The sequence below is a fragment of the Pieris napi genome, chromosome 17 (genome assembly GCF_905475465.1).
Source record: "Pieris napi chromosome 17, ilPieNapi1.2, whole genome shotgun sequence".
NCBI classification, from domain to species: domain Eukaryota; kingdom Metazoa; phylum Arthropoda; class Insecta; order Lepidoptera; family Pieridae; genus Pieris; species Pieris napi.
Genome location: NC_062250.1, coordinates 2780083 through 2796990, shown reverse-complemented (window position 1 = coordinate 2796990; position 16908 = coordinate 2780083). Strand labels below are relative to the sequence as shown.

Genomic DNA, 16908 nt, shown 5'->3' with positions numbered 1-16908 from the left:
CAAAGCTGTGGATGTCGATATAAATAGGAGTGTTGTACGTGACTTGTATCGGCTGCCGGGTAGACCAGGAGTATCAAGACCTGTTGTTGTTGAATTTACGAGTGTTAATGCTAAAAATGATTTATTGACTAAGCTGCGAAACTTTAACAAAGGAAGGCCGGTTTCTGAGAAGCTCAATACTCATACTACCGGTTTGCCAGGAATAAAGACTCCACTTTACATTGACGAACATCTAGGTCCATCTCAAAGAAAACTTATGTTTGAAACCCGTCAATTTGCCAAGAAACATAACTACTCGTGCTGGCATTCAAATGGAAGAATACTTTTGCGTAAGGATTCGACTGGTAGACCGATTTTAATCCAATCAGAAAAATGCTTATCTCAGCTGGCAAAGGAATCATGACTCATTGTATGTAACTGCTTTCTCATTAACCTATATTGCCAATTAACTGTATATTGTCATTTATTTCTATTGATTTACTTTAGTCTTGCTAGTAATAAAATTACCTTAGTCAATTTTTTCATGTTAAGTTCTCGTTTAGTCTATAATGTATTTTCGTTTGAATTTGTATTTGCTCTTACACTAATTTTAACCTATATTCGCACACTCACTGAAATTATACATCACTTGCACTCAATATATACAAAGTGTACTCATAGAAAGAATGTAACTGTTAACAACAATCTCAGTCTGTTTTCGTGCCGTGTGTATGTGTATTGTGTTGGTCTCATTTGTGTGGCGTTGTCCCCGGGATTGTGGAATCCTCGTAGGGTTGTGCTGTACCGCGTGCCTTTTTGTCTTACCATAGTTGCGGACTCAATAAATAAAATTCGATAAAACTAATGCAATTATAAATGATATCGATAAACTTGATGTTGCACAATCTTCTCTTTGTGACATAGAGGACTGCCAGAGACTTATGAACTGCCCGAATAAGTATCTAAAAATTATCCATCAAAACATTCGTAGTATAAACCGTAACTTTTCTGATTTTCAAACCTTATTGTTTAGATCCAGGACTGATTGGGACTTAATAATCTTAACGGAATGTTGGCTGCATAATAATCGTAACTTACCATCTCTTGAGGGATACAACTCTGCTCTAACCGAGAAAAACTTCACACAGAATGAAGGAGTTGTAGTATTTTACAAAAAACATTTGAAATTAGTTATATCCGAGCCTGACCTTTGTGATGCCAACTGTTTACTGATTAACCTTGAGGATAATGTAACACTAATTGCAGTATATAGACCACCTGGTTACAAAGATGTTCAACGGTTTTTGGTATCTCTTGACAAACTTCTTTCTGAGATTAGTAGTCCACATAAAGTTCTGATAGGTGATATCAATATTGATATATTGGATAACAATAAGGATGTTAATTCTTCAACGTATTTGAATATGTTGGCTTCTCACGGTTTATTGCCAGCCCACATATTTCCAACTCATGGCAGGACTTGTCTTGACCATGTAATACTAAAATGTTCTTATCGCGTCTTTTGTTATGTTGCTGAAACCTCAGTCACGGATCACGACACTTTAATTCTGAAACTTGAACGTAGCACTATGACTGACAAATACTCATCTCTGAAAAAGATTGATTACCCGTCTCTGGACGATGCTATGAAGAACTTAAATCTAAGCCTTGTATATAAAATGACTGATCCCAATGAGGCAACAGCATTTCTTCTGACTGCGCTTGACACTGTAATTAAAGCAAATACGAAAACTTTAACCATCCCAAATCGTAAAAGGATCAAGAGGCCTTGGATGACTGCAGGTCTACTAAGATGTGTAAAGCATCGTGACAAACTACATCAAAAATCAAGAAAAAATCCTAGTAACGAAATATTAACGTTAACTTACAAGAGGTATAGAAATTTCTGCAACTCACTTTTAAAAAATATTAAAAATACTTATGAGAGCAACCGCCTACTTAAAGCTGCTAAGACTAATACAAAAGTTCTCTGGGACACTATCAAACAACTAACCTACTCTAACAATACAACTAGCACTGCACTTGAATTGGTCTCTCCACTGGACCCGATGGTCTCAGTCAACAACATTAATAAATATTTCGTTTCTATCGGGAAAGATATTGCCGAAAAATCATATTCTAATAGCTCTTATAAAAAACCATCAATCAATCCTACACTGTCCTCATTCGTCATGCTACCTACTGATGAAGTTGAAGTTCAATCTCTTATCTTGCAACTGAAGAAGGACGGTGCTGCGGGCAGAGATAATATTTCTGGAGCCTTTCTCAAACGTTATCATGAAATCTTAGTCCCTCCACTTACATATATATTTAATTTGATTCTTTCTACAGGGATCTTTCCGGACCTATTCAAGCTAGCTGAAGTAATTCCGGTTTTTAAAGGTGGTAATAGAGATTGTGTCGGTAACTACCGACCTATTTCTAAACTATCTACCCTATCCAAAATCATTGAGAAATTGATTAACAAACGCCTCATCGATTATTTAGAAAGTAATAACCTACTCTCCAGCTCACAGTTTGGATTCAGACCGGGTTCATCAACAAGCGACGCAGTTCATCAATTAACTGATCATATTGTTACAAAACTAAATAAGAAAAATAAAATTTTAGCTGTATTTTTGGACATTGCGAAAGCTTTTGACGCGGTCGCTGGTCCTATTCTGCTGGATAAATTGGAGGCTTTGGGTATACGTGGTTTGCAGCTTAAACTATTTGAAAGCTACTTGAGTGATAGACAGCAAAGAGTAAGGGTGGGCAACATTGTTAATGACGATTTACCGATACGCTATGGTGTGCCACAGGGTAGTGTTTTAGGTCCGACACTGTTTCTGGCATTTATCAATGATCTTTGTGACCTCCAGTTACAAAATGGTAAAATAATAACATTTGCAGATGATACTGCACTTGTGTTTCATGGTGATAGCTGGAAAGATACTGTCGACATTGCTCAAAGAGGATTCGACGTTGTTAACAAATGGCTCAGAATGAATGCCCTAACTATCAATGTCAATAAAACTAAATGTATACCGTTCTATATAAAAACTCCTGGTTCTAGTACTAACCTTGGTTTAACTGCTCATGTATGTTCTGATACTGATTCTTGTGACTGTCAAAAGATCCTTGTTGCCAACAATACTAAGTATCTAGGTGTCGTTGTTGATAGCACGCTAAATTTTAACTACCACATTGACCTGCTACTATCGCGAACTCGGAAACTTATCTTCACCTTTAAGAATCTCCGTAATATTGCTGAAAAATCGATAATTAAAGTGGTTTATCAATCCCTCTGCCAATCCGTTTTAAGCTATTGTGTTACTGTCTGGGGAGGGGCTTGTAAAACTAATCTTATAAAACTGGAGAGGGCTCAGCGTGCGTTATTGAAAGTAAGTTATTCTAAACCATTTTTTTACCCTACCAAAGATCTATATCTTTTATCTGACGTGTTGAGTGTTCGTCAACTATTTATACTGAACACTGTGCTCAAACAACACTCCATAACTCGCTATGATCCTTCTTTGAATGACAACAAACGATGCAAATATAAAGTCTGCACCTCAGATACCCGTTGGTCCACAGCTTTCTCAAGAAGGTTTTTTGGTTTTATGGGCTGTCACCTATATAACAAGATAAACAGGTTGATCAACATATATCCGCTTACTAAATATGAGTGTAAAAAAGCTACAGTCAAATGGCTTAAAAATCTAGACTACGAGGGGACTGAGAAGTTGTTAGTAGTCCTCAGCTAATACCTAACACTAACACGTTATGTATACGAGTACATAGGTACACTATCACCCAGGCTCATATATGCTTCACTAAGACATATATACACTAAGTCATAAATTCACTAACACATACATACATTAACACTTACATACACTAAACCATACATGCACCATCACATACACCCACTTAAATGTGAGTATATTTGTAATATTTGTAATAGTTTCTCGATCAAATTGATGTACCTACTTAAATTCCATTCGGTCCGGATGCGGAGGGACTGGCAATCTGTAATACAGGTATCCTAGTACAGTCGCCAGTCTCTCACACAGATTTTGCCTGTTAATGCTGAAATTTGTATTTTGTGTCTGTATTTTTTTGTGTGAGAGAAAACAAATAAATATTTTATTATTTATTATTATTATTATTGTCGTCATTGTCCGATCCTCAGTCGTATAAATAATAGATGGTTTCATTTTTACTTTGTATTAACCCCTCGTGTACATAATATATCCGAAATAATTACATGATTATTTCTTTGAAGCGAATGCCTAAGAATGCCTACGTCTGGCTATACTCTCGGGCCGTAACTCCGACGATTGCCTGAGTGAGCTAAACGTACACTGTACAGCCTTGGCTCGTACAACTCGTATCGTATGATTTGCATACAATGGCAAATAAATAGCAGCCGTTCCATTTTATATCAGGACGTAGAAATTACGTCTTGTATTTTGAATATAGAATCTAAATTTAACTAACTTTGTTTTAATATTAAGTCATTTTTAACCTGAAGACAGTGAAATTATTCTAATGGGTACATTAAAGTAGAGTTTTTTTAAACTTCCATTTACTTTATACAATTCAATTGATTACTTATTTACAATCATTATCATCAACACTTTTAGCAACAACTGTATAACTGGATCTGCTGTATTGTAGTGGACGGTATTTAATAATGACAGTGTTGACTTCCGAGTCGAAATCAACTTTGGGAGGTCCTGCTCTGTTGTCTACGCTTACTCGGACATAACTTAACTCCGTACACTTTGGTAACTGTAAAAAGAGCACATATTAGCAGACATATAGGAAACTAGGTAATTATAGAATATTAAATTTATTATTTCAAATAACAATAATTTATTTATTGCAAGAATAAGGTACAAAATGTTTTGGTGGAACAATCGTAAGTTCGCATATTCTGCCACACACAATGGCGCGCAAATTTGTCTTTAAAGGAATTTTACATTTTACATTATTAGTCTTAGGAAATTTGTCAATTCTTAAATCGTACATATCATATCATACTTTAACATTTAAGTCAAGTCATGGCAATTGACATTATCCGCTGTAACCGGGTCAAAAAAACTGGACTTTAGGCTGCATGCCATAGAGCAGGCGGGAAATAATAAACGGTTCAAATATAAGAGTCTATCCTTGAAGTCGAGACTCTTGGGCCGTGGGGTTCAAGTGCACAGGCGCTAATTAAAGGTTGGCGCCTGGTAGATAGTTCCGGTGACCCCAGAGCTGGTGCTTTCCTCGCTCAACGAATAAGTATCGCAATACAGAGAGGAAATGCTGCCAGCGTTAGAGGTAAATTGCCACAGGGACCAAACTTTTTAAATTAATTGTTTTAATTTTCTTTTTATTAATTTTTATTATTACTATTATACTAGAAAATTGTAAATACTGTATATTTGAGTGTTATCTTTAAGTTGAAATGTAATAAAAAAAATAGGTAACTTACAATTATTGGTATTTTAACATTTTTTTCAAGTAAGCCAATGTTTCCAGATTTTGAGAACGCAACTGAACCAACATTGTTTCCTTAAATAAAATATAATATTTAGAATAATATATGTAACCAGTACGTAAATAGCGATATGTGATTTTATGTTTATATTTTATATTTAGTTTGTTATTAATATTTTTTTGTATTACTTTAGATTAAGGTTCTATATATATATATTTATATTTTTTTGTATAACATTTGGATCTGCACTTCTCGCACTCATCGTGTTTATTTTTTTTAGTTTTTCTCTTTAACTAGGGTTGCCTGGAAGAGATCGCTTATTAGCGATAAGGCCGTCCGTTGCATCCCTTATAATTTGTATGTATTGTGTTTCTTTTATTTTTATTGCAACGAAGTGTAAATAAATAAATAAAAATAAATAAATATATGTAGTAACCAAAAGTATTGAATTTGTTAGTATGTTAGTAATATATATATATATTATTTATTTATGAATTAACGGGAATCCCGGTTTGGGTAAAGGCCTCCTCCAAAGATGCCCATTTTCGTCGGTCCTGTGCTATGGAGTGCCAGTTTTTGCCAGCTAATCTTTTCAGATCATTTTCCCAGCAGTCTAAGGGTCTCCCCTTCCGCCTCTTGCCTGGTGGTCCTTTCCATTGGATAACTCGTTTGGTCCATTTTCTGCTAGACATTCTTGCTACATGGCCAGCCCAACGCCATTTCAGTTTTGAGCAAAAGCGTTTTTTTTTTAAAAGACAATTCACACCAATTGACCTAGTCCCATGCTAAGCTGGTGAAGCTTGTTTTATGGGTACTAGGCAACGGATATACATACATATTATAGATAGATAGACATATAAATACATATTTAAACACCCAAGACCGAAGCACAACACCAAATGCTCATCATAAATTATGGCACAACCGTATTCCTGTCATGAATAAAGTTGTATTATTATTATACATAAAAAAAAAAAAAAAAAAAAAAGACATCAATAGTCTGAGCCATACACTTAATTAACTGCGTCAACATGCATACATAGACAAATAAAAGCCACTTCATTATTATATGCGGCAGTCCGCTAAAAGTTCTAAATGCAAAATGTTTTCTAAAATATTCTACACACTTCTTGATTTAAAATTATTGCAGTAAATTTTTCTCATTAGTTCCACATTAACGTAATCTCATGTTTGAGAATGTATACATAATTGCATTGGAACCTTTCGATTTGGATATTTTTGAAACCAGCAATCATCAGCGTTTTAAATCAAACTAATTTCCATAGGAAATCAATCGTAACATTATGTATATATTAACATTATATCGGAATATTACAAACTCGCTTTATTAAAATAGCACTGGGCTTCCACACAAGGCCTCGAGTTTGACATCGATTATTCCTTTGAACGGTACAGCCCTGCGATTCTGTAACTCACTTTTCGAACTCACACAGCGGTTTTCGCATCGGCGGTCTGATAAACAATAAACTATAAGCTCCCACCTTTTCAAAATGACAAATCATTAAATGACTGATTTGAGAGCGACCGCCGGTGCGAAAACCGCTGTGTGAGTTCGAAAAGTGAGTTACAGAATCGCAGGGCTGAACCTCTACTGGCCGCCCATTATTAGGGTTTATCTTTGCCGCTCTAAAGCATGACAGTAAATAATACAATTATTGTCTACAATATTACTGGAGACTACTTCACTAATTCTTTCGACTGGTTTGAGCAGATTTTATTTTTTAAATTCTGGTAGGCCATGAATCTTAAAATTTGACTCCCTTGAGTGTTTTTCAAAATTAGAAAGCCGCTAACAAGGCACTCAATTTTTCCTGGAGAGAAGAATTCGACACTAGCTTTTTTTTATCTCTGTCTCACTTTCCAACCAATGATTTTAATTCCTCATATCTTGTTGCGAATTACGCAGCTTCTTAGAGAGACACAATTTCCTCTAGGGGTGCTATTTCAGACGCCAAAATATCGTGCAAAACTGTATCAGGATTGCTAAAGAGAAAGATTATTGAAAATATTATATATGTGACCATGAATGTTACTATCAGCTGCAAGTTAAAACACGATTTTTTTCTATTTCATGCAGCCCTGCGATTCTGTTACTCACTTTTCGACACTTTTCTGAAAAGGTGCGAGCTTGTAGTTTATTGTTTATTAGAATGCCAAATCATAAAATGACTGCTTCACGACTGATTTGAGAGCGACCGCCGATGCGAAACCGCTGTGTGAGTTACAGAATCGCAGGGCTGGTATCAGACCTATCAAAATGGCCGTGTCGGAGAAATGCCATTGTTATTATAATTTAATAACATCAAAGTATTATAATGGCAGCGCCATTGCTCCGACATATATATATTATAAGTAGGATTATTGGAATAGAGAAAGAAAACACTATCTTAATATATTTAAATTACGCGACACGTTGTTTGTCCGGTATAGTCACCTAAACTACTTAACCGATAACAATCAAATTTGCAAACCGTGTGCATAGCATAACTTGCATATATGTATAATTCTACTGTACGTGTGTATGTAACTGAACTCCTTTTAAATGGCTGCACCGATTTGAATGAATTTTTTGTATGCGTTTGGAGCCCTGGATGGTTTTAGATTCACAAAACAGCCCGGCAGATGCGCTGCAGTCGGTACTTTCATACTTTGTTTAATATCCTAATCGCTTGAAATATCATGCAGGACAATGTCTGTCGGGTCCGCTAGTATATAAAGGGTTATTGTAAAAGAGAAACAAAACACTTTATTATATGTATGTATTGCCATATTCAATATTACATTGAACAAAACGGCGTAGGCACTGCCTTCGCCACAATCGTGTACGAAGACTTGCTGAACTGCAACGGACGGTATTGTATAATAATAATGTTTGCATCTGAGTTTAGATCAACCTTTGGCGGCCCTAACAGGTTATCGATATCCACACGCACGTAGGTTAGTCTCATACATCTTGGTAACTGAAACAAATGGATTGACTTGAGTCTCACATAATAGTTAAGACATATAGGTCTTATTAGATTGATATAGATTTTTCAAAAGTATTTGTATCTAATATATATCTAATAATTGTATCTATATAATTAACAACCTATAAAATAACAAAAATAAAAACAAACATATTCTATATCTGTGTCTGTAAAAATGGTAAAAGTTCAATATAAATTAATGGAATAATTAATGTATTTACCAAACATCATAAATGCCCTTCTAGCATTTACTTATGTCTGTGAACGTTTAAGAAATTATTACTATTAATTAGTCACATAATGCCTGTTGTAACATCGATGCTACCTGCACTTTTGTAACAAATATTGTACATATTGTTAGAAACTAATATTTTTATTTTATATACTAGACTTTTCCCGCCCGCTTCGCTGGGCGAATTAAAATAGGGAATAAATAAAATTTTATGTTTCATTATTATTATTATTTTCATATTTTTATTATTCTTCTTTTTAACAATTGAAAATTTTTGAAAATCGAGTTTTTAACAAATGTTGACGTTGTGAGGTTCTAGGAAGCCTCCCCGAATGTTTCCGCGGTGAAGTCCGTACATATAAATTTTCATAAAAGTAAAACAGCATTACAAAAATGAAGGAACGTTGGAATTTAAAAAATAATAATAAATATATATAAATCATAGCCATAAACCTTCTAGGAAAAATTTCGCATCGAATGGCAGTAGTTTCGTGTCGATACGATCAGTGGTTTAGGCGTGAAGGAGCCTCAAACGAAGACAATTTTTTTTTCAATTCAATAATGTATATCCTTATATATAATTTTTGTTAACGTTGCAGCCTATGTAATAATGATTGTTTATTCTCTCTAAATTTTTCTCTTTTTTAATGGTGAAGGCCTGATGACCTGTACACAGGTACTCTTACAGGCATCAGTCTCACGCTAATTAGCATTATAATAGAAGAAAGACAATTATTTATTTATACATAACTTTATTAAATCTTTATTTTTTTTTATTTTTTTTATGGCTCTGTCACGGTTTGTGCATTAGCCAGCGTCAAGTATAAGATTTTTATAATTCGTGCTTTTTGCCTTAGAAATTCGACCATGTCCTCCATGTACGGTTAAAGGCACTCGCCCGGTACCGCACAACCCTCCCAAAGGCCGAGAACAAATTAAATTAAAACTTGCCCTCGAACCGGGAATCAAACCCGGTACCCCTCACCTAGCTGCCACTTAATAAGACCGCTAGGCTATGAGGCCCGAAATCTTAATTTTGTAAATACAAAATACATACTTTTATAGGTATCTCCACGTGCTTCTCCAATAAGCCAATGTTGCCTGATGTTGAAAACGAAACAATGCCAGTATTCACCCCTGAAATTTAAACAACATAATACATATACACTTTGATGTGTGAAGATATCTTCAGTTGTATAAATCTAAATGCATTATAAATAAATCTAATATACAAAATTCTCGTGTCGCGGTGTAGTTAAACTCCTCCGAAACGGCTTGACTGATTCTCATGAAATTTTGTGTGCATATTGGGTATGTCTGAGAATCGGACAACATCAATTTTTCATCCCCCTAAATGTTAATGGTAGTCCACCCCAATTTTTTATTTATTTTTAGATAAATTTTTATTTTTTTATGAAACAGGATTAAAAAATACACACAACCCCTAATTTTCCCCCTCTACGATCAACCCCTATTTTTTATTATAAATGATATACATGGCAAAACGACGTTTGCCAGGTCAGCTAGTATAACATAATATTGCTTGAGCTTATACAAAAAATACCTATCTATTATTCATTCGAGATACGCAGGTCTTATTTCACAGTTAGTAACAGGGGTAAACACAATTTGATAGATAGAGACTCAATATAACTTTACTAACAGGAGTTATTATAACCTTAGTTTTTAGCACTTTTGTGTGTTTCGCACTTCCAACAAACATGGTTACCTGCTGTTCATAGGCCAATAATCAGTGATTTAACAAAATAATTTGACAAGAAAAATTGAGGATAGTAGATAAAACAGTGTTAATAGACTAATTTGTTTTTATAAATATAGTTTTTTTTCTTTAAACAAATATACTTTAAGAAACATACCAAACTCAAATGTATCCACAGTGTTCCCCAAACAATGTACAACTAGGCCCTGAAAGATCAAGACAAACGCGAAAGCTATGTACTTCATGTTAATGCTTATTGAAACACTAAATAATCTTGAAACTACCAACATTTATATATAAAAAATGTACAATATTCTGCAATTGATTTTAAGTCATATAACATACACTTAAAACATAAATTTTCATAAAAATCTAGCAATAATTCGTTTTAATTAGTGTAAAAAGTAAAACAAATTACGATTTCTCAAATTAAGGTGTTCAATCGGAAAGATTTGGTCTGGTGGTAATACGTGTATGTGGATAATGATCATTAGTTCTCTCACATTATTACATAATGTTCTGGAACTTTAGGAAAATAGTTTGCAATAGATATCACTCGCTATCGGAATGTGATATTGTAGGGGAATGATAACTTGTTATTAAGGCTTAGTTACTTAGTCTAAAATCCAAGTCAAACATACGAAATATAATAATATATTGTAAGATGGAAAAACAAAGACGTCGAAAGAGACATAAAAAAACAAAAGGAGAGAGGGAATCCCTATATCGACAGCATAATTAAAATATTAGTTGAATAATGCAATAAATAAATATTAAGTAAGGTTTATCCTTAAAAAAAGAGGTTTCAGCGTGAAGGGTGACTTCCTTTACTAAGAACAAACGGCTGAACAAATTCACATTCTCTGTTGATTAATAGATGTAGTGGATGTACTACATATATTAACCCTCAAATCTTAGCCTTCAAATGTATTTTTGGATAATTTGGGGCTATATAAATCAATGAGTAAGAAAAGCTGTACAGCTTTTATTACTACTAATAAATTTAAGATATTATACCTATTTATTGGTTTGTTAGTTATTTTTCATCTTTTTATTAATTTGTTTATCTTTAAATATTTAAGATAAGTGGTTTTCAGTGATTGCTAAAGTGTGTATTTAATTATTCTTTTCTTCCCAGAGAAACATGCCTGAATTTCCCTCCACAAACGTGAGTGGAAATGTTATTGTATAATGAAAGAAGACGAGGCTCTAAGCATTTTAACAAAATCAAAATTGTTTAACTCTTGAACACTACTACTATATCGGCTTTAATTGATTTATTATTAATAATGAATTATATTCGAATAATAACGTATATAATAGGATTATACTAATAATTCCTAAATCCTAGTAATCCTACACACAAAAAGAGTGGCGGAGCGTTTCTTGCCCGATCTCCGCCCTTGACTTGCGAAGTGGTAGTAAATGTAATTAACTTCATTTCTGTTGACGTTCATAAGGGTACTTGGTTACCTAAATTAATAAAGTTATTTTGAGTTTGAGTTTAATAAAATAATACGATTATACCAACAACTATGTATGATATCATTCACTACAGATTTCATTTATATTCAGTTAGTTCTGTGTTTTGGTTTTATTTTCTTAAACTTCCGTTTCCATAATTTATGTCACCATTTTGGTACGATATTTAAATCGCTTTCAAATGTGACATAATAACTCAATAAAAATTTCATTATAAAAATTTATCGGAAAAGATTCGTAATGAAAAACACTGGGCTCATTTTATTCGTATGTGCTGGTTTACTGCTTGTAAGTTTAAATGTATTTTTTTTATTCCATGAGCATTTATTTCGATGACATTGCCACAAATATCATTTCCTTGCTTATTACTTAGACCATACTTGTCAGTCTAATGCAAATGTATTTTCTTTATCAAAAGCCTCAGTCATTAACAGGACGTAATCAAATTTAAAATGCGCGTGTTACTTATATTTAAAAGCTAATAGATTACATCTAAAAGAAATTAAGGCATAGATATTCTTGAAAAATATCTACTAGTGTATTGTCAAAGCCCTGTTGCCTACAAATTTTAAAAATAATATTTTGTATCAAACCTAAACTTCACGCTAGGGCAAATATTGTTTCTAATTCGGATGTACTTATCACGTTTGGTGTAATTAACAAGCATTTTTAGAGTGGCGGTGCTATTCTCGGTGGATCGACAGCATGGAACCTATTTCGTATGTCGTACTACTTCTGGACCACAGACTTGGGAGTTGAACTGGGGGCGAGTGTTCTTTTCCTATCAGGAGCACTGCTCTGCTTGCCTGCGTGTTGGCTGTCAACTTTAGTGCCCTATTATCATAAGTCCATGAGACTCTTGGCTACGGTAAGTAATAATGGCAAGTACGAATTACCGCCACTGTCATATAGGTCGTGGTTTTGTTTTCGGGAGAAACGTTGTTTATGGGTACCAGATAGATGTCTCTTATTGTACAAGGCGTCATGCTTACGGGTCTTCAAACTGGGAAAAACAAAAATTGTCCTTTTTATATGCACTTTTTTTTGCAAATCAGTGGCGCTACAACCTCTTTAGGTCTTGGTCTCCGATTTCTGAATCTGTTTCATGATCATTTTTAAATCTAACAGAGGCAAGTAGGTGATCAGCCTCCAGTGCCTGACACACGCCATCGACTTTTTGGGTGGTTTCCTCACGATGTTTTCCTTCACCGTTCGAGCAAATGTTAAATGTGCACATAGAAAGAAAGTCCATTGGTGCACAGCCGGGGCTCGAACCTACGACCTCAGGTATGAGAGTCACACGCTGAAGCCACTAGGCCAACACTGCTCATTATATCAAATTAAAGCTTAATTGATTAATTTAAAATATGGTAGTTTATGACAAGTAGGAATGAGTAATACTAATAAGACGCTTTTGATAAAACTTAAATTCTGTTGTAGAGTTCCAAGCCTGTTCTTCTTCAGTTCTCTTCAGATATTCATGATCCTCGCTCGAGTCTCAAAACCTATAATACTGTTATTTTGTAGCTTATGGTATTGGTGACCGCAGCACTAGTACTGTTATGTACTGGGATGTCTTCAATCATGGCATTGTCGAAGGCTACACGGGATCCGGCAGCACTTAATAATTCTATGTATAGATCTCTGTCAGAAGAGGGTGTGGATCCCGCTGTGAAAAACGCTTTCACAGCCATGCAAATTGAAGTTAGTGTTTTCGTATGTGTACGAGGCCTTTGCTCACTCAGATTTCCTTAGTCTTTTTAGGCGATTACCTTATGGTAATCGCTGCGCCTATACGCCCCGTGAGTCTAGATGTATGAACTCCATTGAGCATTTTATAAGCAAGCATCAGTAATATTTTGCTTTTGTTTTACGCGATAGTAATTTTACATTATTTAAAATACCACGTTGACTCAGAAATCGTACACCAGGTTTAGAAAACACAACAGTTTTATTGTTTTTACTTTTTACTATTAAGTAAAAACGTTTTTCCGCCGCATAATTTATTAAAATACGGTGGTACCATTTTCAGTGTGTTTACTAATAGTAGAAATTCTTATTTTAATTTGCGTTAATAACTATATATTTTTATATTGGCTGCCCTTTTTTTTAAAATCAGTGGCCCTACAACCTTTTTAGGTCTGGGCCTCAGAATTCTGTATCGGTTTCATGATCATTTGTCAAGCCTCGTGTACCTGACACACGCCGACGACTTTTTGTGTCTATCCCGGGTATATTGGGTCAAGCCGGTTTCCTTACGACGTTTCCCTTCACCGTTCGAGCGAATGTTAAATGCGCACATAGAATGAAACAACCCTTGTATTAAATAAATAAATACTCGGATTGTTCATGTAGAACTATAATATAAATAAATTTCAAATTCCTAGCACTTCATTTTTAGTTTCTTTGGTCCTCAAACCATGTAGTAATTGAACCTACGAAATATATGAATATTGATTTTCAGCTAAAGTGCTGTGGCATTCAGTATCATACAGACTGGCTTCTACATCGACGTAATTTACCACCTGCGTGTTGCGGTCGTTTAGCTTTAGGGAAGGTAAATTAAATTAAGCTTATATACATATAGATTATTGACATATATACAAGGAGTAGATGAATACAGATTAAAGCGGTCCAAGCGTGGCTAATAAGGCTAAGATGGCAAAAGCCTCTTGGCAAGTTACTTTTTTAAAATTAAAATTAAAAAACATTGAGTGAAAAAGTCTAAAAACAACACTTTTCTATATTCCCATACAAAATATTCGTAAAAATACTTAAAAGTCAATTTGAACTTTAATACCATACCATAAAGTTTAAGTGTTAGTGGAGGGGTTCCGGGAAGGTAAATTTTTATTTTTTGACATAATGTATTTGTTGTCTTATCAACTTTCATCTTACTAGCTAGACCGGTGTCCCGAATAGCAGAATAAGTATTTAAAAAAAATAAAGAATCGACTGTTAGGCGGTATGATGTTCGCCAGGCCAGCTAGTACATAATAAAAATAGAATACTATTAATAGCTATGTATGATATATTTCACTACTGATACTTTTCTATTAACTTTCTGAATACAGTCAAAATCTGTTATAACAACATCGAAGGGACTACTCATATTTGGTAAAAACCGATAGTTGTAACAGCCGATGACGTTGCTATTAAGAACCTAATACAATAGAATTCAGCCGGGTCCTTTTATTTTGGTAAATATAACCGGTATGTTGTTCTAAAATCTAAACGTTGTCGTAAGAGGTTTTGACTGTACTTCCGTATCCACAACTGATATCACTATTGAATACAGGTTAAAGCTGTCCAGGCGCTCCGCAAAATAACCGATCTATCTGATTTTGTATAACTGACTGAAAGCAGTTGTTCTCGTCAAATATTTGCAGGAGAAATCTATTTTGCCTGCAACCACTAGTCACAGTTTTTTTTTAATAAAAGTATTTTACATCTGAATATTAACAATGGAAATATCTGATTCACCTACTTCAAGGATATTAAGTAGATAGTAATAAAATCATAATATGTTACAATAGAATACCACTGTGGTTTGTGTAAATGTAACCTTAGCATCAATCATATAAAAGTAGTTTTTCAACTTACTTCTTATGTTGGTGCATGTATAAAATATAATTTCATGAATTACTGTGCACCGGATTTCTTCAGTCGTAGACCTATAACCTTCTTCGATAGCTGTACATGTATTAATTCCAACCAGAGTCAGGAAACTCTGTAGGAACATATATTTCTTATATGACTCCAGGTTATATTGGACGTCAAACATTTATTCAATTCATGTCATCACTTCCTCTGTATAATTTAAAACAATTAAAAAACTTGTGTTGTAACAATTTAAAATAAGAACTATTGTCCATGTAACAAGCTACAAATATGCAAGAAATGAAGAAGGTATCAAATTCTTTATTGTGCCTTTATCCTTCTGTGTAACATTATTTTTTAGCTTTTAAGGTCACATAAAACACAAACGCCACTAAGAAATAAAAAAAAAGGTAACAGACGGAATGGTTAGATTAGAGGTTATCGCTATCGGGCAGGCTCATTGATAGTTAAGGGCTTGAAGGATTCTTCGCCAGTTTGAGAGGAAGCTAATGAATACTTCAGTGTTTCCTGCGTGTAACCAAAATAATCTATTTAGCCTATAAGTAGGTGTAGATTTGTCTGTTAGAAAAATGAAGAAAAATATTCTAACCTATATATTCTATATTATTGTATAGATTGTGCTAACATCTTTGTAATCTATTAATTTTTGATATATTCCCAGGAAAGTGATCGGTGTGTGTATCCGATTTACACCAATGGCTGCCTTCGCCCAGCCATCAGAGAACTACGTCAATATGTCAATTCGCTTACTGCTGTTGCGTGTGGAATAATCGTAGTTATGGTACAAATATTTATTTTACAACATTGGTAACAACCATTAAGCGTAATAAAATTAGTAGTCCTAGCTTAGTAGTACCTTTTTCACGAGTGTGTATTTTAGAGGCCGCTGTTACATTTGTGAAGAGGCAAATAAAGTTTGTATTTTGTAAAATTTTAGATGCTGTAACTAACAACAACAACACTAACAACCAAACAACAACCAACTACACCAACCTTTGAAGTGTATATTGGTGAAATTGACTATATTTTCCTTTTCAGGCTATAACCCTCTTTGCAACATCTTACACACTGGTCTCGGGAGTAGTGGAGCACGCCAACAAAACCCTTCAGCCGATGCGCGTTGCCTACCTTACAAACTCTCCTGCGTTCCTTAACAATTTCAACGCCAGGAATCTCATTCCAGCTATTTCCCCTCCCGCCCAAAATCTGAATCAGAACATTTACCCATCTCTTGTGCCGCCTACTAACCCAGCCTTTTGTCCTAGTTAAATTTTAGTTTTAATATTTATTCTTTTGTTTTTTTATTTAGCTATTTTTATACAAAATTATGCGCATGGTCTAAATTATATTTCAAAACAGTCTTGGTCTGGTTGATTTCCGTATAATAACC

General features: G+C 34.3%; 1 protein-coding gene across 1 annotated transcript; it reads left to right on the top strand.

Moving 5' to 3' along the window:
• The first annotated feature begins 12057 nt into the window (after positions 1 to 12057).
• Positions 12058 to 16878, top strand: LOC125058013. Its single transcript, XM_047662009.1, has 6 exons — positions 12058 to 12185; positions 12571 to 12765; positions 13425 to 13601; positions 14362 to 14454; positions 16180 to 16299; positions 16557 to 16878. The coding sequence occupies exons 1-6, from the start codon at positions 12138 to 12140 to the stop codon at positions 16785 to 16787; spliced, it is 864 nt and encodes a 287-aa protein (XP_047517965.1). The 5' UTR covers positions 12058 to 12137; the 3' UTR covers positions 16788 to 16878.
• Positions 16879 to 16908: the final 30 nt, after the last annotated feature.